The sequence below is a fragment of the Astyanax mexicanus genome, chromosome 1 (assembly GCF_023375975.1).
Source record: "Astyanax mexicanus isolate ESR-SI-001 chromosome 1, AstMex3_surface, whole genome shotgun sequence".
NCBI lineage: Eukaryota > Metazoa > Chordata > Actinopteri > Characiformes > Acestrorhamphidae > Astyanax > Astyanax mexicanus.
In genome coordinates, this window is record NC_064408.1 from 96,322,726 (window position 1) to 96,345,878 (window position 23,153).

A 23,153-nucleotide genomic window follows, 5' to 3' on the forward strand; every position below is an offset into this window, starting at 1 on the left:
ATATTAATGAGTTCACAATAGATTTCTTTTTAGCTTTGTTGGTCCTCGCAGTGCTGCATTCTATATTAATATCAGGTGAACCCCGTCTCTGCAGTAAGGTTTTCTTTGCTGTAATCTTTTCTAGTTAACTATACCTACTTACTTTCAGTGAAGTGGATGTGGCTCGTAAATCCTCTCCGCTATAATATAAGCTAAAACCCGCCTTCAAACAGCGCCCTTGATTTCCCGTCAATCATCCCGCCCTCAGCCTCTGATTGGAGCAGCGCACCACACGTCCTCCGTTAAATCCTTGCTCCTGGTTTGTGATTGGCGGAGGCGAGCGGCGGGCCCCGCCCCTGAGCGGATTGTTTGGAGTGGTCAGATGGAGAGAGGGGGACTCGCAGGATGGCAGCCCGGACTGGAGTAGCCTAGCCGCGGACAGACATGTGGTCGGAGTGAATCCTGAGGAAAACCCGAGCTCGGTGAGCGAAACAGCGCGTTTAACTGCGCGTGTTTTAATAATATACAGTCAGACGACTCCCCTGTACTGTTTATTTACAGTGTTTACACTTCCACCGCTGTTTTTAATGAAAACTATATCAGATTTGGGGGCAGAGCGTGTGGCATTTCCCTAAATCTGTGCAGATATATAATATAGCTAACTATATTACACTCACAGAGGGTGTCATTTCTTTATATATTCCTCCTTTAATACTGATTATACTGGGTGTAGAGAATGCTGAGGGGAAAGTTTCCCCCTATTTGAGGTTGATATGATTTTTTGGTGCTGTACTGAACGGATATATCTGGGTCACAGAGAGCAGCAGCTCTGTCGACGCTGCGATTTATTACAGCTGACAGCAAATGTGTGTTGAATTTGTCCTGTTTTGCTTCCACTGTACGGTTTAAATTACTTAAACTCTCACTACTGTGCTGTGTGACTCACTTCACACCTCTTTTGTTTTAATATTGGATGCTGGTCTCAGGCAAGCCTCGATATAGAGGGAAATTCCACGAAAATTTAAAAAAATCGATCTACGGTTCTAGAACAAAATAAGAGACCACTTCAGTTTCTGAATTAGTTTCTATGATTTTTCTGTGTATAGGTATATATGTGTATTTCTTCCCAATTAAAAAAAAAAGATTGTAATTTAAAGCATGTATTTGCAGAAAATGAGAAGTGACTGAAATAACACAAAAGACTCATAGCTTTCAGACCTCAAATAATGCAAAGAAAGTTCATATTCACAAAGTTTTAAGAGTTCAGAAATCAATATTTGGTGGAATAACCCTGCTTCTTAATCACAATTTTCATGCATATTGGCATGTTCTCCTCCACCAGTCTTACACACCGATTTTGAATAACTTTATGCCACTCCTGATGCAGAAATTTAAGCAGCTCAGCTTGATTTGATGGTTTATGATCATCCATCTTCCTCTTATGTTCCAAAGGTTTTACTTTGGAAAAATCAAAGAAACTCATCATTTTTAAGTGGTCTCTTTATTTTTTTCCAGAGCTGTATATGATGTAAACACAGTCATTTTAAATAGTTTTCTGTCAGAATATGGGTTATCTTTAATTCAGATACAATGTTTATAACACAATTATTATTATCGATTATTATTAAATGTCTTTTATTGATATTAAAATAGTGGTATTAAAAAAAAATTGTTTGGATAATGTTTTGCCTTAGGATACTCTCAAGAACATATGCATATTAACTCTCTATTGCATAGTGCTGCCTTCAGACAACAAACCAAATTGTAATTACACCATACCATATCATACCTTATTGTTTATGTATTTATTTGTTCATATATTTTTTTAAGTATAATTTTACAAGGCATATCTATGTCCAATACATTGAGGCATACAAATGCACCATAAATATAACATGTATGTAAGAGCTAGAAAATGTAAACAAGTATATTTGGCTGTTAATATTCTTACTATATTATTGCTGTAAACTAACTGAAACAGTTAGGAGTTTTGTTCATTTGTTGCTTTTGGACAACATTATCTAGTTATCTCATGTTTTGGGTGCTTCTTTGCTCTAAAACATTTGGTTCAGTTTGTTGTTAAACGTCAAAATAGAAATTTGTATTTGATATATCCATAGGGATATAAAAGTTTTATTCAAAATATTTTCCTTCCAAAAAGAGGGAGAATTAAAAGCATCCTTAAAATGACAATTAAGCAAGGCTGCATGATATTGGTAAATAAACTGTTTTCCTTTTAGCAATATACACTGCAGAATACAAAATACAGTAATTTTCTCCAGTCGTCAATGATCCAACGTATCACAATTTCAATATTGCATTCTATGTATCCAATACTGAACACTGGATAGACTGGAAATTAATGATATAGAGTAGATATAATCTGCCTGTTTCATACAGTATCAATCAGGAAAAAGTGTGACATCTAGTTAAATTGTGATAGTGATGCTGAAATTTGTATATCATGCAAATGTACAAATGCAAATATAATTTGAGCCAAAATTATACCTTAAAACTGTGATGAAACAATGTATCAAGCATCACAGAAACATTCAGAAGCATTTCATGCAGTGATTAACTTTGAGGCATCCTTTAGAAGCTTTTGAACATCTCAAATTATTCACAAACATTCTTTAAGTTTCCAAAGAATGTCTCTTTTCACGTCAAATAACTTTGGATGCCTTTATGTTTAAATCAAACTCTAACTGTTGTTAGAAAACTTCCCATTGTTAGTAACGTAAACTTGTATCCCGGTAACTGTGGAAGAAGTGAGACGCTATCTAGTGAGAAAAGTAGCACAGAAATGTCAAAACAAATGTTTTAGTCTTGAAGAAATGGGAGTGGAGAGACAATGCAGGAGACCTGCATCATGCCAGGAGTTATCAGCAATGCAATATTGATGGGATTTTACTCTACTTGACTTATGAATAGGTAATGCTGCAGGTCTCATACTGCTCTCTGCTCCTTAATGGAGCTGCTGTGGCAGATGAAGCAGGATGAGCACGGCCTTCTGTCTGCACACACACACACTCTCTCTCACAGACACACACAGGATGGACTTGATTAAGTTAATGGCCGTTTTAACACCCCGGGGCTGCTGTTTGCCAACGCTGGCATTGTGTATTCCGAACATGTGTGAATGTGAAGCGGTTTGGCATGTTGTTTGTGTCCGAGGTGTTCTGAATGCAGTGGACTCGGGACTTTGAGAGGAAGAGAAGAAGAAGGAGGAGGAGAGGGAGGAGGAGGCAGGAGCGCTTTTCTTTTATTTTGAAGAGAAGAAGGAGAGCAAAGGAGGCTGGGGGAGGGAGCGCCGTGCATGGGAGCGCTCCTCTGTTGCCGTGTGAACGGGCCACTATTGTCCCGGCAACCTTTCAGAGTGGTTTCCCTGAGGTCCCTGACGCTCACCCCTCCCCCACCTCCCTCTGTCCCACACACACATACACACAACCCAGGCCAACTCAACATCACTGTCCCATCCTGCCTAAACACATCCCACTGAAACAGAGAGTCCAGCTCAATTTGATACACTGCACAGGCAAACTCACCATCACTGACCCATCCTGCCCAAATACATACAGATCAAAACTGCACCCCGTACTTTTAAATAACCTACTTTACTGCACATTCATAAACACGTAACACAGGCTGACCCACCTTCACTTTCTCATCCTGCTCAAACACATCACACTGAAAAAGGCTGAATATAGTCCAGCTCCATTTGATTTTACTTTGGTGACCATATACACACACACACACACGCCAACTCACCATCAGTGTCTCATCCTGCCCAAACACATACGACTCAAAAACATTCTCCAGTTGCTTCACATAAACACTCAAGAAGATAACACAGCCACACACAATGCCTCTCTCATCCTGCCAAAACACATCTTGCTCAAAAATACTCTTCAGTTCGCTTTGATAGCCTACACTTTTGGTGCACACACCCACACACGGACTTACACACACGGCGTATAAAACAGCCCCACAACCCACTGCATGCTGCCAAAGCTCATACAGCTCAAAAATATGCTCTTATACATTTTTTACTTATAGATCTTATGGATCTATGGAGAAATGCATCCCTCATACATACACAATAAATATACACCACGTTTCATATCTATGGGGAACTCTGAGTTACTCATGAAAATATTAAGTAAATATTAATATATAAGTACAATAAATGTATCCCACTGATACTTATAACTGGATTAAAATATCGCTCAGCGTATGCTCTTACTTTGCTCTTTGTTTGTTTGCAGTAATTGTAAATATACTTGCTCTCTGCTGGAAACAGAAAAACAGAAGTAAACTGTGCAAAGCATTTTCCAGGGTGTTTAAATTGTTTCCAACCAAAACCACTTGAGCAGAAACCAAAGTCATAAGTACAAACTTCAGAGGTGCATTTGAAGGCAGCAATTGCAAAGAGATTTTGGAACCAAACAGTGTCCTCCTCACCAGCTCAAAATCTTAAACTGCTTTGAAAACAAGATATTATTTTTCCATTTAAAATACTTAATGGTGTTTTTACAAGTATAAACCGAGTTCCTGCTCAGATAAATGCCTTTAAACAGTATAAACAGTTGCTTAGGTACCTAAGACTTTTTACACAGTAAGTATTTAAACACTGGCCAACTCTCTCTCACTGCCAAACACACTCAAAGGAACAGCCCTACTTCTCTTTGATAGACTTTAGAGAGTTCTCTCTCTCTGTCACAAACACAAACACACACACACACTCTCTCTCTTTCTCTTTCTCTCTTTTAAATCCTGTATTTTCCTACACACACTCATAATAAGACTCATAAGAAGATGCGGGCCAACATCTCATTATTTTTTGCTTGTGCATCTTTATTTTTCATTTTTTCTTTCATTGTCTTTGACTTCTTGTCTCTCTGTCACCTTCTCTTATTCCTGTTTCCTCTTTTTCTCTCTTTGTCTCTCTCTTATACCTTTTTCTTTCTTTCTTTCTGTCTTTCTTTTCTTTTTCTCTCTTTTTTCTGCCTCTCTATTATTCCTGTTTCCCCATAGTTCTTTCTTTTTCTATCTTTCTTTCTTTCAGTCTCTCCTCATTCACTCTTTTTTTTATCTTTCTGTCTCTCTCGTACCCCATTTCCTTTTTACTCTGTTTCTGTCTCTTTCTGTCCTTATACTCTCTTTTTCTTTCTTTTTGTCTCACTCTCATTCTTCTTTCCTCTTCTCTCTCTTTCTGTCTCTCTCTCACCTCATTTTCTCTTCCCTCTCTTTCTTTTTGTCTCTCGCTCCAGTGCTCTGCTAATTTCAGTGTGTTGCATAATTAGAGCGGGCCGTGTCTACGCTACCGTCCACACTGAAGTCATGGCGCTGTGGAGAGACAAGGCTCCTAATGAACACTTTCCAACACACACACACACACACATATTCATACTTCATTACACAGGAACAACGGACATGTTCGCATGGGGCTTAATTGGCCTGTGCTGTCTCACATAGAGACTGTTGCTAGGTTAGACAAGCTTTACTGAATACTGATAAAAATTCTATTCATTCTAATGATATAGTTTTCCACACAACACACCTGAGTGCTGTAATTACTCATGATTTGTGTTTAGCATGTTTGTGTGAAAAGTCAAAACATTAGAATAGATTGGTTGTATTTATTGTTGAGTGTAATTGATTTAATTGGTGTCTGTTATTAAAAGAAAAAAATACTAATTGCTGCAAATGGCAGAGTAAATGCGTCAACACACGCTTTTAGTGTCTTTTTGCCTATTCTTATGGCAATACTTTTCTGCAAAGACTAGAAAAGCTGTAATTATGTGTCTTTGCACATTACTCCATAGGTGCAACTTAAAGGTGACTTATTATGTAAAAATCACTTTTTGTATTTTTTCTACTTGGGTCTGAAATGCAACTAGATGCAATCCATCTGTTTTCTGTGAATCAGTTGTTTTGGTGTCAGGAGTCAAATGCTACTATGAGCACCTTTGGATGGCTACCTTATTTACACTTCCTCACCTGTCAGAGCACCACCCACTGGATCAGGCAAAGAAACACATTTTTGATCATTTTGTTTGAGAACCTCAAGCAGTACACAGCAGGGTTAGCCAGCAGACTTTGTCTGACAGAGGGATCTGTACCTACTGTCAGTCCCAAGTCAGCTGATGAGAGAGCATGAACTAGCTTGTTTATGTTTTGCCATTTTGCACAAACTAGCACTAATGTATGGTAAACACTCTGCGTATATATGGCATGACCAGCAACAGCTTATTTGAATAAAAGTGAAAGAGCCTTTAAAAGGTTCGTTCAAAGAATATAGAGCTGGTGAGATATCTTTATGTGAGATTGATTTTGTGCAAAAAACTTAATGAATATGTTTTGTATAGCTCATAGAAGTATTATAGCTTGTGTAGAAAATATCCAATATTCCCCCTTTAAAGTAACTGAAGGCTTTTACTTGAACTACATATTTTAATGATTCCTTACTGAATTCTATATAGCAACTATTTGCAGTAATAAGTAGTACTTTTTGAAGTTTTCAATTGTAATAATGGAAAACACAAAATTGCTAAAAATCAGGTTTAAGTCTCTTATGGAAAAGAGCTTTGTCCACTGCAAACGTGGGTTTAAATGAAAGCAGACACATTTTTTTCTGTTCCTCTTGGGCCTCCTACCGTATCTGTCCTGAGGTTTGAGGCTCATGAGCAGATTTATGTAATAGATGAGTAGAGGCTCATCAGAAGATTTATATAATAGAAATATGTATAATTATATATTTTATGCTTCTTCTCTTGGATAGTGTATATTGGATCCATCCATAGGTTTGAAACTCATGAGCAGATTAAACCCAGCAGACCACACAGACCACGTCAGCATTCAGTGCCTGGAATCACCTTACCATATTACGCTGACAGATGTACACAAACAGCCAAGGTTGCAGGCTGGCTGCTCACTTTGGCATTAGGCCGAGGTTCAAGGTTGGGGTGTTGTATTGTATTGTGCCTTTGTCTTTTATTTGCTACTTGTGAGTTTTTAGCATTACATTATTCCTCTCTGCGTAATGAAAGGTTGTTTAGAGACACTTAGCTTATTAAAGTGCTTTAAAGTGCTAAACTGCTAAAGCTCGAATAGGTATATAGGTATATATAGATATATGTGGGCAAATGTGGCAGAATTTGTCTTCATAGTATTAGCTTTAAATCCAGATATTTTTCTAACTAAGGAACAGGAAAAAGAAAGTCCAGTTTCAAATTCAAACACCAGTCTTTGAACCACTTGAAAGCAGTGGGCATCACAAGAATACCTTCAACCAGAAGCCAGACTCTCATTGGAAGCTGTAGGAAGAGTTTAAAGGCTGTTATTTCTGCAAAATTAGGATCTACTAAATATCGGTGTAATTTTTTCTGTTGGGGTGCCCAAATTTATGCATCTGCCTAATTTTGTTTAAAGAATTATTGCACTCTTTCTGTAAATTATCAATGGTGCCCAAACTTTTTTATACCACAGTATATCTAAAATTATATTAGACTGGAATGTATGTATACAAATGATGGTTCATGATATTATAAATAGGCAATTATATCAGTTTGAGCATCCATGGTCAAAGTACATGTGGTGTTTATTTTCACTTTAAACATTTCAGATCAGTTTCTATTTGCTTAAAACTGAAACATATAGACATAAAATGTGTTCTCTTATTTTGTTAAATGTTAGTATACAGTAATAATGCTTTAAAATGTACTGAAATATGTTCTTTGTAGATACAACATGTAGATGTTTTTGTATGTCCTCATATATTCTTATATCTCTAATATGGTAACATTACAGGACAAGGAAAAAACATCACAACTTTCAGCAGATTTTATTCCTAGTTATTTTGGAGCGTTTCTATTGTTTCATTCATCTCAAATTTTAAAACACTGTAAAGAACTACTGACAGATTCAAATTATGTCAAGAATTGAAACATATGTCAGCAATATTATATGCATATATAGTACTGGTGCTGTGATTACAGATAGGAGATGGGTGTGTTCATGTGCTATTGTGTGTGTGTGTGTGTTCTTGGCGTGTGACATCATGGTGTATTGTTCTGGCCTCGTGTGAAGGACAGGAAGTGGGAGATGGACACAGAGAGGAAGAGGATGCTGGGAGCTGGGTGTGGAAGTGCAAAACAGGAAGCAGGAAGAGGGGCAGATAAGATGGCCGCTGAGATGCCTTCCCTTCCCTTCATCCCTTCTCTCTGCTTCTCTCCCTCATCCTCTGGTTTTCATCCCCCACCCCCCTTTTCCAGCCAATCACGTGCCAGATGGCCTCTCAGCTGGCCGTTCCCCCACAGGGGTCAATATTTTACAGCCCACAGCATTCTTCATCGCATCCAGTTACATGCACTGACATGGTTGCAGTGATCGGCCTAAAAGAGGCCATGGATTCACTCGACGCGCTGTAAAATCGTCAGAGAGCATCTGACTGGCCCATGCAGCTGCGCTCATTATGGGATGTAGCCATGGGTATCCTTAAAAACTCACTTTGTTGTAGGTCTGTTATGATTGCTCAATTTTACTCTTAAATGTGCTTAAAATCAAAGTTATTCACACAGTGATATGGAAGACCTATGTTTGGTTTTCTGAAGAACTTTTAAAACAAATGCTCTTATTATAATGTGTGAATATAATTTTGAAGTTTGAAGAACATCAGGAAGAACCCGTAAATTGGGCTGTGTTTTCTCTAAGCCTTTAATGGGTTCCTTATTATCTCGTTTCACTAGAGAGCCAACAGTGGTCGGTAGGACTGTCACAGTTCTTACATAAATGCCTGATTGGTAACCAACCATGAATATTTGTTTTATGTATTACTTTATGCAGAACACACATAATATGATTTACATACATTTTTTATATCAACAAATACGTTAAAACAGTTATCTGAGTATTGATCATTTGCTGGTATAGTTTATCATATCATGCTTCAAAATTACAGTTTAAAGGGGGGGGGGGCTGCTTTTATCATTTAATGCAAATGTATTTATTCCACTTAAGTTTATTTCACGTACTTTAGGTTAATTCGATGTTTTGTTTATTTTGAGAATTTGCATCTATTATTGTCAAGCTCATAGGCATACGGATTCATTTTCATGACTTTGTGTGCCAATATAATACAATAAATGAACTTTTTTTATAATAATATTGTGTTCATTATTACAGTTTTATTAAGTAAACATCAAAACATGAAAAAACAACCAATTAAATTGATGATTGCAATAATTTATTTGCCAATTAATTGTCAGCTAAAATGTCTTTATCGTAACCTAGTGGTGTGTGATTGGCTCTTTTTAAAAATGAAGACTGCACAAAGGAATGACCTTCTTTTTAGAAGATTTTTAGAGAATTCAAAGGTCAAAGAAATACTTCTCAAAATGTTTATACAGTATTATTCACATTTAAACAGACAGCACTTTAATATGGCTTTTAGACAACTATATGCAAAAAAATGACCTATGTTCTGATTGGTTGTCCTATATTTTACCCAATAAACAACAATCCTGGCAAAATATTTTAACATATGCAAGAAAGTATACTTGGTGCTTGGTGTATTGTAGGGCTGCTATAATAGCTTGACTAAGTTTAATTATTCAGTTTTTAAAAGTAAGCGGTTAAAGTTGATCTTCCTTAGTAATAATAAGTGGTTTGAATGATATTAATACATTGGATTGTTTTGTTTCCTTGTTTACTTAAAAAAAAAAATAATGGTAATTTCCATTCACAGGTCAGGGATGTTTGCCGTTATTGCATGTGTGTGTTTTAGCTAACTTGTGTAGAATGTGTGAATTCCCTAGAACTGGACAGCCGTAAGGATGAGCTGGATTAGTTTGACCATATCTTCTTTTGCTAATGCCTCGTAATCCAGGCCACACGAGCGTGATGGGGCCTCCTCTTTGGGGCTGCGATGGACTGGTGTGTTTACAGACTGCCAAACATGTCCCTGTCACCAGATGTGAGCATGTGGGTGATGGATTTGGGGCAGTTGTGTGGAAGAGTGTGATTGAGCTTTCGGGGTGTTAAAGGTCACGCGACTGTGATTGATGTGTGATTGAAAAAACAAGTTGGGAACAGCTGGGAGTGGTGGAGATGCGGTAGTTAAGCCCAATAAACAGTGTGTTGGGTAGTGGTGTGGTAAAATGAACATTCCAAGCCAAAACTAAAACTGAAATTCTAATCACAGTGGGCTGGAAACTGATACAGTGTGTGCTAAGTTTCAGTATGGTACTGGGGAAATGTCTTGTAAAGCTATAAAACAGCATTTATAACATTATTTTAAAACATTTCCCGAGCACTTGTAGAGGAGGCTGTTCAACACGTAGTATGTCTAACCAATTCCCCATTAAAGAGTTACACATTACGAAAAACACCTCTAAAATGCAAAAGCAGAGTTTCAAAGAAGAATATACTGAGGCCACAAAATAAGATGAGAAAACTAGCAGGAAACAAAAACATTGTATATTTTTAATTGCAGTGAATTATATGGGCTGTTAAATGTTGTTGAGTAGTGAATGCTATGTGAGCTATGTAACAGTTTGAATAGCCTTGACTCTGTTCTGACCTTTGGCATTGACTCTAAGAGAGACTGTTTGTGTGTGTGTGTGTGTGTGTGTGTGTGTGTGTTATTTTAACCATTTGCAAAGACCAGCTGCCCTTACTATTGTATGAATAAGGATGCACAAATGTGAGAATTCTGGATTCTGGATATTTTACATGTATACATCTGCTGACATACAAGTTTACAACTAAAAGAGAGACTAGGCACCTCAGTATAACTTTAAAACAAAAAAAAATGAGCTTAAATCATTTTAAATTAGTGTGGCTAGTTTCTGCCAATTGTATTATTGAGGTGTTGCTGGGTTTTTCTGAAATACAATAAATATGTCAGCATTTACTGCATTGAAATATTGGCAGATGCCGATGATTTAAAAAAAAGCAATTATCTGCTGATTCGTTTATAATATCAATCATCATGCATCCCTACTTTGAATACATTTAAAAATACACTGTTACCACCTACTGTCTTATGGTAAGAATTTAAGCCATGATATTCTTTTATGTATTTTTTATTTTGGTTAGGACAATGTTATGTTCCACAAGCAAAATTTACTGAAATTTACTGAATCACATTCTGCTTAAATGTATTTAGAGCCATGAAATAAATAATGTTGAAACAAGTGTAAGTTATGCCCGGCCCACACTATGGCATAATCAGGCCAGTTTTTAGGCTGATTTACTCCACTGACAATTACAAAAAGACTCCCAATGTGAGAATCATCTTAAATAATGATCTTCTCACGTTGTCTTTTGATGCCTGTTATTCAATCTTTAGCCCACCGATCTGTGCAGTCAGAGCTGCCCCAGTCCTAAATCATAAATATTTAGCATGTTCTATATTTATGACAGATATACGGATATACAAAAAAAACATAACTTGCCTTTTTTCTAACAAGTATTTTTTTAGTATATTAATTCATACTTCCCAGATTTACAGCTCTAAAAGACACAAATATATGAGATGCCTGCCTTTTTTTTTTGCTTTTCTGTGCAATGTAGCAGTTCACAAGAAACTCTAGAGAGGGTTTGAGGTTCGTAGCTCTCTCAGTCAGGACTCTTTCTTGTTTACATGCAGAATCTAAAAATAAGGGGTGTCTCATTGAAAACAGTGTGGTGTGAAGTGTAGTGCACATCCAGAAAATATGATTAATTCATAGCCTTTTATTGTAACATTAGAAATAAAATAATAAGCAAAAGTGATTTCTTCTGCATTTAAAGTAGATTGAAACCTGTAACAGTATGTGTGTTTCTCTCTGTATTTTTTTACATCAGGTGTGTGTGAGAGGTAATCATGCCGCTGGTGAAGAGGAATATTGAACCCCGGCATCTTTGCCGTGGGGCGCTGCCCGAGGGCATCGGGAGTGAGCTGGAGTGTGTGATGAACAACACCCTCTCAGCCATCATCCGCCAGCTCAGTAGCCTCAGTAAGTACACACACACACACACACACACACACCTTAATGCACAGTCATGTTCTAATGGCCCGAGGCAGTGTGGTAAGGCACGGTTCATCTTCAAAACCATGATCCCTCAATTTGCTCTCCTTTTCACTGCCAAGTGAGCCGTACTTGAAGACCCCTGCTAATTTTGGTTACTCATCGCTAAACAGGCATCAGGAATCGGCACTCAGTTTGCTGTGAGTTTACTGTTAGTACAGGCATCAAGTTTAATTATACACTGACATGCCAAATATAATGGGACTAGTATCCCATGACTTTTGCACAGACAATTCAAGTGACGATCATTGCCACCTCACTGCACTGTCCACTGTGGGTGGTAATTTCTTTTTTGACATATTCCTGGTACACATGTGACACTGTGGATCATGGAATGATAAATGCAGGCCATTACTTTGAAAATGGAGTGTCCCATCTATTTGACACCCACTATCAGGCTTAACTTTATTATTCACACCCCCTGGCCAGATAACACCTCATGACTATATACAGGTCTGAAAAAAAAGACCATATAAAAATTTTATCAAATTGAAAACCTCTGGAATATAAGAGAAAGATGGATGATCACAAGCCATCAATCTGAGCTGAACTGCTTGAATTTGTGCACCAGGAGTGGCATAAAGTTATCCAAAAGTAGTGTGTAAGACTGGTGGAGGAGAACATGCCAAGATGCATGGAAACTGTGATTATACTCTGGCGTTATACTTTTAAAACTTTATGAATATGAACTTGTTTTCTTTGCATTATTTGAGGTCTGAAAGCTCTGCACTTTTTTGTAATTTCAGCCATTACTCATTTTCTGCAAATAAACGCTCTAGGTGACAATATTTTAATTTGGAATTTGGGAGAAATGTTGTCCATAGTTTATAGAATAAAACAACAATGTTCATTTTAATCAAACATATACCTATAAATAGCAAAATCAGAGAAACTGATTCAGAAACTGAAGTTGTCTCTATTTTTTCCAGAGCTGTAGGTGTGTGTGTTACAAATCCTTTCTTTGAATTAACACAATCAATTTACATGCATACTGCTATTACAATAGTTTTGGCACATTAGTTAATATCTTCTCCTGTTAAAGCAGCATTATGTAAGAATTACTCTGTCCTGGGCTCCCCCTGCAGTCAGGAAGTGAAATTTGTGCTTTGAGACCTCACTAAAGGACAAGATTTTTACACACATTTATGGACAAGCAGAGAGATACAGAACCACCACTGAAAGTGTAAAATCATGGGGACTGATGCGTTAGTGTAATATAACAGAATGTTATGTACAAATATGACCTGAGTTTACACAGAGAGAGATAAACACAGATCTCACAAATGTTGTCCTGTCAGTTTTACCAAAATTACACAGTGCAGACAGCAGTGTATTAAGCCCAGAATGAGAATGATAGAGATTCCATTCACCCTATGACAGTAAGTGGAGCATCTCAATAAATTTGAAGATGTAAAATGCTACATAATGCTGCTTAGTGTCCTCTAAAACAGTGCAGTCACTGCAGGAATAGGAGCTGTTTAATATGGAGCAGAGTGTAACAGCAGAAAGGGTTCCAGATTTGACAGCTTGGATTGCAAATCAAATATACTTCATTTTGGTTCATTCTCAACCGATGTGATGTTTTCTGTTTCTGCTCCAGCGTTTAGCTCATAATCTCTTAGAATGAAATAAAAGGCTCTGTTAGATGCGATTAGCAGTCAGTCGTGTCGCCAACACTAGATAAAAGCTGATTGCCTCTGGACAGTTTTACAACATTAAAGCTCGACCTTAATCATGACCTGTCAGAATCATGACCTGTCAGTAAACACACATGTGTACTCAACTGTTAAAAGCAGTTTAGCTAAGTGATGGATCTTTATGGATGTTCTGTGTTTATGGTTAAGAAGTAAATCGCCTCATCCAGAGGCTCACAGAGCTACAGAGGAACTGTTTTTAGAGCTACTGATTTTTGACACAGATCCATTTTGCCCAGTAAAAAAATAACTTTATTTTAACCTCTAAAAAAGATCAAATCTTTAGACTTATAAGGCTTAGTCACTTTCCCCTCAACTAGTGTCCATTCGTCCTTTTAGCTTTTTATCTCACTTTTATCCATCTGTGCCCATACACTATGACCACACTCCAAAATCTGTTTTTCTTTTTAAGCCTTGGCTCCACCCCTTTCCTTAAGTGATTGTGTGTGTGTGTGTGTGTGTGTGTGTTGTATTGTGGATGCCTGTAGTGGGAGTGGAGAGGAAAGGGGCTTTCAGCAGCAGCTGTGGGTTAAATATAAATGACTGCACACAAAAGCTGGGGGGGGGGGGTACACATGGCCTGTGTGTGTGTGTGTGTTTTGTATATGTTAGAGTATGAAAATACACTGAATAAACAGGCATGGTGTATGCTCTGTGTGTGTGTGTTAAAGAGGGAGTGTTGTAGGGGTGTAACAGCACATTGTACTGTGTATACTGTATAAAGAAGTAAAGTACTGCGGTAAAAGTCTTTATCAGTAAAATATGTGCTTTGCATGTAATTGTACAAAAATATTTAAATAAGTGTAATTAAACAAAATAAGAAGAATATTGTTAGAAGAACAGTATTTTATTCCAAATTTTTACTTGATACTACTGCCTTTGAAATCCATCAGATGCCTGATTTAACTTATTGAGGTATTGATTAAATGCAGCTGTTGGATAATAACTAGAAAGAATAGAAACAGACACATAATCAAAGTTTATATTCTTGATATTTGTAACTTTTCCAATATTCTGATAATTTGATAAATTGTAATTACTTGGCTGGGTTTTTCAGAAGCTTATTAGCATAAAGATGATGATTATATAGTACAGCAAGCACCACACTAAGCACTCTCTCTCACAACTTCGATTTCTTAATAGCTCTTGAAAAATCTGGACAATATTATATGGACAAAATGATTGGGACATCTGACAAAAACAAATGAATTAAAAATAGGTTATTTGATGGAGTAACAGTCTCTACTTTCTAGAGAAAGCTTTCTGCTAGATTGTGGAGTGGTGTTGAGCATTTGATTTTCTTTCAAACGAGTGCTGGATGTTAATCTACACAGATTTCTCTTCTGAAAACTGTTTATTTGGGTGAGTAAGCGCTTCCGTTTATTTATAGTAAGATTAGATTTGCAATGTTCTCCTAAGTGTAGCGCAGTTGGGTGGCATTTACTAGCGCTAAGCGCTGCTATTGCGGCTAGCACTGCTGCTAACCACGGCTACATTGTTCTACACTGCTACAGTGCGCTACACTGAGAAACCCTGAGTGTTCCGGTAAGCCAGGGCACTATCAGCTAGCAGTTCGTCCCACATAGCTTGTTTTAACATGCAGGCTACAGTCCGATATACTTGCCTCTGAATGGCAAAAGAGCTAGCACTGCGGATAGTGGCTAATGCTAATACTGCTCCAGCCTGGAGAAACTTTACTGAAACTCCTGTATAAAGCTGTACTTCAGCAGAGTGGCTTTACTGCTCCTTACAACCTGACTGGTAGAATTCATACATAAGGTGGGGTTTGATTCCCAGCCTGGGTGATGATGCTGCAATATACCAATAATGTATAACTACAACAGCCCACTTTAGTGTCAGCTAAGTGCTCTATATATGCACAGTATATTATATATTATCTATACAGAATCATAGCCATGTCACTGCATCATACCATACATAATCATAAGTTACTAATTACTGTTACACACAGTTACTACATAAACATGCTGTCTCTGTGTGTGTGTGTGTGTGTGTGGTTTCACAGGTCAGGGTTCATAAAGAGTCTGGCCACTCTTCCTTCCTGTAAATATTTTCCTGAAACTGTCCTGCAGCCCTTTGTTTAAGTCTGCTGGTATAAATAGCTTTCATTGTTGGTTCTGTCATTAATTTCTGTCCTGTTCTTTTAATACACAGTAGAAGTTTAAAAATACACCTGGAGGTGGAAAACTAGCTGCATTCATTTTGACTATATTCCACATCTAATATATATACTACAGTCATATTATAGTAATTTACACTAATATATTTTGTAAAATAAAGTATGAGCTCATTATTTTGGGTGTTCTCTCCTGTGCTGTGTTGTAGGTAAGCATGCTGAGGATATATTCGGGGAGCTCTTTAAAGAGGCGAATATGTTTTATCTGCGGGCGAACTCCCTGCAGGACCGCATCGACCGGCTGGCCGTCAAGGTCACTCAGCTGGACTCTACAGTAGAGGAGGGTAAGTGCCTTCTGGGAAGCCACAGCTCCAGGTCATCACTCGATACATTTCAGTGTCAGCTCATTCAATATTATAGCTAGAGTTACACGGCCCTGTCCTTAGCTCAGCGACGCTGGATACCCAGAAAAAGGCAAATAGCAGCTTTTGTTTCTTTCTGTGTCCTTTGTCTTTTCTCTTACCTTCTCAGAACTGGTGTTACTTAACAGAACATTTAGTACAACTGCTTCACTGTATGTCCAAGTGTTTGTAGACACCTGTACATTTGACATTCTTTCTGAAATCACTATTAATTGGGTTATTATTAGGGCGTAATGCACTCCATATATCTCCATATATCCAGAACTGAAGTAAAATGATTAATGGACACATATAATCTGTCTCTAGTAAAATTGTGAATAGAAATGTGATTTTTTTTTGTGAAAATTTATTTTCCTGAAAACAGCAAAAAAGTAGAACCCTGATATTATAATTAGGGGTAGATGATATGGCACAATATTTCAGGGTATAATATAATTCATGATATTCAAAAATCTTGGCGATATTGGCTCACCCCTAAGAGGGCCCCAAATTCAATTTTGCTTTGCCAGCCTTGGAGGTCAATAGCAGTTATAAGAAGTTTCTGGATACTTTTGGTCATACATTGTGCTTGGATATATTTTACATGTATTTTACAGATGTACTAAAATAATGCACTTTGTTTTGTCTAGTTATGTGACAATGTAATACTATGTACCTATATTGGTCGGATACTGCCCAAAATACATGTGAGTTTTCCAGGTCTAATAGGGAAGTAGAATATTTGTTTTACAGTTTGGGAATAAAGTTGTTCAGATGACTGAATTGCATTCAGACAAATGTCAGATTTACAACATAGTTTAAGGGAGGCATGTGTCATTATCATCAGATGGCATCTTATGAATATTGAAAGTTATATTAACAGGAGATAACCAAGGTTGTTTTATCTGTGTCAGTATCGAATATGAAAAATTGGAATAGTACCACCCCTAGTTTTAAGAGACCTGTTTTGACAGTGCATAATATAAACAATATATTTAAAAGCATGCAGTGACTTTCCCTCTCTTTCTCTATTGTGTGTGTAAACAGTCTCTCTTCAGGACATTAACATGAGGAAGGCCTTTAAAAGCTCTACTGTCCAGGACCAGCAGGTGGTGTCCCAGAGAAGCATTCCTATCCCTGTGAAGGAGATGTACAACATCAGCGACAAACCTCCCCCTCTCAACATCCTCTCACCGTACAGGTGTGCACAACACTGCTGAGACTGATGCATTCTGATACAGTCTGTCAGAAAGTGCAGCACACTGACATGTCACTACCACACAGTGTCACTGCTGCTCTGAGAATAATGCACCACTGTAGTAATATTTGGTCAGTAGTGATTCTATGGTCTCTTTTTGGTACAGACACTAGATTGTCATGCTGAAAAAGTATCTAGCCCAAATGACGCATGGCAAATAACCTCAACTAAATCAGGAACAGATGAACATGACCATATGTTACCATTCTGGAAGCAAGGAGTGGGCTAGAGTGGTTGTTTTAATTCTCGCTGAAGGTTTGTCATATAGTTTTGGATAGTTTTAATAAACTCCTCATGGAACCCAAATTTATAGTGCACCTTAAATACGTAAACCCAGTTCACAGAATCACAGTGTCTTTTCAGTGTAAAGACTCAAAACAGCCTTTGTTATTATCTTGAATTGGATGTTGGATTCTGGATTAGTAGAACTATGTTCCCTGGATTAATGCTGCTCTGTCCAACATCATGAACTCATGGAACTCAGTACGTGTCCACTGCCACTTAAGCCCAGACACATCCTATTAATTTCAATGGAGAGAGCCACCGCATGCTGCGGTGCATGCTGGATTGAGTTGAATTGAACTCAGCCCTGCTCTCTGGCCAAAAAGTTAAGCAGAGCTCACTTTTATTAAAATAAATCCGGCCGCTGCAGGTGCCTTTTAACCAGAGAAGAGAAACTGAAAAAGGCAGAATATGGATTTATAGAACTATCGATTAGTGAGGTTGATTAAAAATTTTAAATCTTAAATTTATGATTGACTACATTTGTTGCTTCCTTTGAATTAAAAAAAGTCACAGACATGCCCACACATGGCGAGTCGAGAGATCCTGCACGGTGACATGCGTTAAAGAAAAGTGCTATTGGACACATACCGTAAAACTCTTGTCAGTAAATACAATCAGTAGTCACAGCAATGCTTTAAAATCTAGTGGAAAGTCTTCCCTGGACAGCAGAAACAATTACTAAAAAAACAGAAAAAATAACTTTTAATCTTTTTAATTTTTAATTTTTTATAACACATGATTTCAGAAGAAAACAGAATGAACAAGTGTTCCAATACATGTGTCCACATGACTCATACATAACATACAGACTATCCTCCACAGAGGCAAAAAAAACAGACCATAGCTTGAGAGGCTTAAAGATGGAATTTAAAATCAGAAGGAATGTAGGGCAGCCATGAATATGCAAGCATGACAAATGCAGCACATATGCAGGTTAATTCTCCAAGCCTTGAATATTTCTAAATATTTTATGTGCTTCAAATGGAGATTGATTTGCAGTGACATGCCAAGGGACAACAGTTGTTGTGCAACATAAGGTTGTGGTTTTATGTAAATAAATAATGGATGCCAGTACAGTTAGTACAAATGTTATAAACAGTCTGGTCAGTTCTATTGTAGAGATGTTTATGTAGCCCCTACAGTGTTGGGAGTAACGGCGTTAAAACTAACGGCGTTACTAACGCCGTTACTTTTTTTCAGTAACGAGTAATCTAACTAATTACTCTGACTGTAACTATAACGCCGTTACCATTTCCGACACCCCGTTACTGCACGTTACTTTATCCGCTCTATTAACTTTTTTTTTTTTTAACTTCGCTTTGCCCTGGTTAACCCCTCCTCTTTCCGGTAAACTTGAGCTTCTGGCCGCTGTGCCTGTAGGTTTACGTGGTTTGGCGTGGTGAAGTGAGGCACAATTGTGACGATTTGCGTGCTCTAATAAATTCAGTGATTGCCGTGGACAGGCCAAGTTCCGTATTAAGGACGTTAAGCTCTTTTTAGCTGCTCCGGTTTTTGTGGTGCTGCTGCTTTCTGTTTTAGAGCTTAGATTCTCTGCCCGAACCCGACCTGACCCGAGGACCGACCAGAAATCGGGCTCCTATTTTTATTTTATATAAAGCTCTGGTGTGATAATTACAATGTTGCTAAGTAACCAATTATTATTGTACACTAAAGCGAACGAAATAGCGAAAACTGAAAGTGAAAAAACATTTGTGTTAACTGAATCTAATAAAAACGGTAATTAAAAGGAAAAAACATAACTATCTCGAACTGTATTTTGTGTTTATAAAACTAACGAACTGAAATTACTGATAGAATACCCTAATTTTCGTGTTTAATTTATTTATAAGCGCTGTTGTACAGCGGAGTTGTACAGCAGGCGGGGTTGTGCCGAGCGCGCGGCACCTCGTGGTCCGTTCTTGTGTAAAGTGCTCGCGCTAGCCGCAAAATACGACAGAAAACACTGAGAAACTGCAGAACTATGTATGGGATTACAATATGAGCGCCAGGCAGATGAAAGGGAACCAGCAGATACAGTGTGTGAGAACATTTACCTTTGAGTAACTCATACCAGAAATCTCTCTCTGTCTTTCTCTCCCTTTCTCTCTCTTTCTCTCTCTCTTTCTCTCTCACGTTTATTAGATTGATCTCTCTGATGAGATGTGTGAAAACTAATAAAAACTAGCAAGCCCACCCTAAAAACTTACTGAACAGAAAAAATTAAAACAAAATAAAATTAAATTATAATAAAAATGAAAAATGTAATCACGTAGCTCTGGGCGCATGTGAAGGCCTCTGCGTTTGACTTACAGCACTGTGTGTAGCTGTTCTTAAAAATCATTTAAATTAAATAATAGTTCTATGCTTTTATGTTACAGTGTAAATTAACATAATTCTGATTACCGTATTTTTCGGACTATAAGGTGCACTTAAAAACTTTTAATTTTCACAAAAATTGACAGTGCGTCTTATAATACGGTGCGCCTTTTGTATGGATTTTACTCGTCAGGTTGTAAGGAGCAGTAAACACACACTCCGTGCAGCGTTATAGAGAGTTTCAGTGCTATACAGAGTCCAGAGCCGTGCAGCTCCGAGGCTGGAGCAGCAATAGCATTAGCTAGATGCTAACCGCTAAGCTAGCTAGCTTATTCACTGTTCAGAGATCAGTATTATCTAAATTTTACTCGTCAGGTTGTAAGGAGCAGTAAACACACACTCCGTGCAGCGTTATACAGAGTTTCAGTGCTATACAGAGTCCAGAGCCGTGCAGCTCCGAGGCTGGAGCAGCAAATAGCATTAGCTAGCTTATTCACTGTTCAGAGATCAGTATTATCTAAATTTTACCCGTCAGGTGTAAGGAGCAGTAAACACACACTCCGTGCAGAGCCGTGCTGCTCCGAGGCTGGAGCAGCAATAGCATTAGCTAGATGCTAACCGCTTAGCTAGCTAGCTTTTTCACTGTTCAGAGATCAGTATTTTCTAAATTTAGCACTTTTAATACTGCTGGAGCAGTATTATTAGAGTTAGATGCTAATCGCTAAGCGTTCACCGTTCAGAGGTGAGTTATCGGCCTGTAAGTCTGTGCTGCTTTGCCTGGCTAGCATTAGCTAGATGCTAAGCGCTAACTCTCTCAGAGGTGAGTTTTATCAGCCTGTAATCTGCTTGTTTACCGTGTTAAAACAAGCTACGGGGGACGAATCGCTAGCTAATATCTCACTAATATCCAGAACACGCAGGATTACTCAGTGTAACGCTGTCGTTTAAGTTTGGGTTAACTCATAGGCGTAGGAACCGGGGGGGATGTGTGGGACATGTCCCACCCAATATTAGAAACAGGTGGATTTGTCCCCCCCAAAAATGATATCAGTTCGCTCAGGTCAGCTGTACTATTAATGAGGAGACAGACCGGACCAATCACGGAGCCGGTTCAGGTATTAAGTCACGCCTCTCAGTAGAAACAGCCAATCAGCTTGCTGGTTTTGCGGCGCGCGGAGCAGAGGCAGTTTGCTGTTGGGGAAGCCCCGCCCCCTCGCTGTGAGATTTAGCAGCGGGATCGGGCTGCAGCAGCTTCAGCTGATTTTAAAACAGAGATGAATATACGGAGATTTTTCTAAAAGAAAGGTAACGATAGGCTAACCACTTCAACTGTGATGATATGTTTCTGATAGCTGGTTAAAAATACACGTCTCTGAATCAGCACACAGTTTAAACCCACTGTGATTAATAAACTGCAGCTGTGTTAGTGTGTAAGCTTATCTTTGGAATTAGCTAGATTGGGAGTCAGGGTTAAAGAAAAAAAATAAAATATATATGTAATGTTTCCCTGTACCTGATCAGCTAATCACTTTAATTTTCAAACTGTTTATTCATTTAGGATTACAGGACTTACTGTGAGCTATAATGAACGAAAATTGATTTAACTAACTAGTTATCTAGAAGCTGGATGTAGATGATCGCCAGAATTTCGTACAGTACTTTAAGTTGGTAGTTTAAAGCAGTTACTTAACCCCGATCACTGCCCTAAACTAGTGTTTTCCACCTGATCAGCTAATAAACAGTCATTTACTGAGTTTACCTGTTAAAATCCTTTAGCCCCCTATGGAGCCTAAATTAATCATGTATATCCACCAGAGGAAGCTCTAGAATATGCAGAACAGGTTTAATATGCAGTAGAATATATAAGAACTGGGTTGAGAAACACTGCTGTAACGTGACTTCTGTTCATTTGTATTTCACAGTAAGACCACATATCCTGACGTTTATAAAAGTCTCTATGCAACGTAAAGTTACATTCTTTTACATAAAAGGACACCATCTTAAGAAGAGCTCTCAGTAGAAAAAAATAAAAGTGCAGGAGAAAATGTAAATATACAACAGAATTGACATGCCAATATATAATAATAATAATAATAATAATAATAATAATAATAACAATAATAATAATCTGTTATATTATTTTAAATATTAGGTGATAACTCAGACATTGCTTGCATAATTTTTCTAACAACAGTAGCTGTAATGTGGAGTAACATGTTTAGGTTTTAAAATCACCTTATAATAATAATTTACTTTTAATTAAAAGTAATTTCCACAAATGTTGTTCTAGGAAACTATTGGGTGGGCTTGGGTTCATATTGGCAAATATGTCCCCCCCAATATCAAGCCCGCTCCTACGCCCTTGGGTTAACTTTACTAGTTTAGGTGACTAGCTAGCGTGCTAGCGGATAGCTATGCTAACGCTGGTGCAGCAAGCCTTAGTGGACATCTGGAAATCTAAGCTTACTGTAAATAAACTGAAGCACGTTACTCACCCAAATAAACAGTTTTCAGGAGAGGAATCTGTGTAGATTAATATCCAGCACTCGTTTGACTTTGAAAGAGCTAACGTTAGATTTGTATACTGAGACGCTCCACCGGCAAGCGACCACCCCCGGTGGGGGAAGGGAAACATGGCGCCACCCCTGTTCACTTTGATATAGGCACCCTTTCTAGTGTCACTTAACGCGCCTTATAATGCGATGCGCCCTATGTATGGAAAAATAGCAGAAAATAGGCGTTCTTTGATAGTGCGTCTTATAATACGGTGCGCCTTATAGTCCGAAAAATACGGTATATTTCGCTCATTCAATCAGCCCGAAAACTGACAGTTTATGGGGCGAATCGGGTCGGGCTCATAATGACAGTTCATGGTTCATTGGTTTGGGACCGATCTAAGCTCTATTCTCTTTTGGTGAAGCTGTTATATTAATACCATTTTAACGGTCATTAAATTGTTGTTTTTGTCCTTTATTTTGTTTTGTTTATATATACATATTTCCTTGGTTTGTT

General features: G+C 37.9%; 1 protein-coding gene across 2 annotated transcripts in view; it reads left to right on the forward strand.

Moving 5' to 3' along the window:
- Positions 1–342: 342 nt before the first annotated feature.
- Positions 343–23,153, forward strand: part of wasf3b (WASP family member 3b) — a 28,213-nt gene continuing 5,402 nt past the window's right edge. Inside the window, exons 1-4 of one of the 2 annotated variants that reach the window (XM_007249001.4) lie at positions 343–461; positions 11,827–11,978; positions 16,091–16,225; positions 17,330–17,483. In XM_007249001.4, coding sequence (XP_007249063.1) covers positions 11,846–11,978; positions 16,091–16,225; positions 17,330–17,483 — 422 coding nt within the window. In that variant the 5' untranslated portion in view covers positions 343–461; positions 11,827–11,845. Of the gene's footprint in view, positions 462–11,826; positions 11,979–15,770; positions 15,858–16,090; positions 16,226–17,329; positions 17,484–23,153 lie in introns of those variants that run through there. The other variant, XM_049486178.1, reaches the window with a different exon arrangement.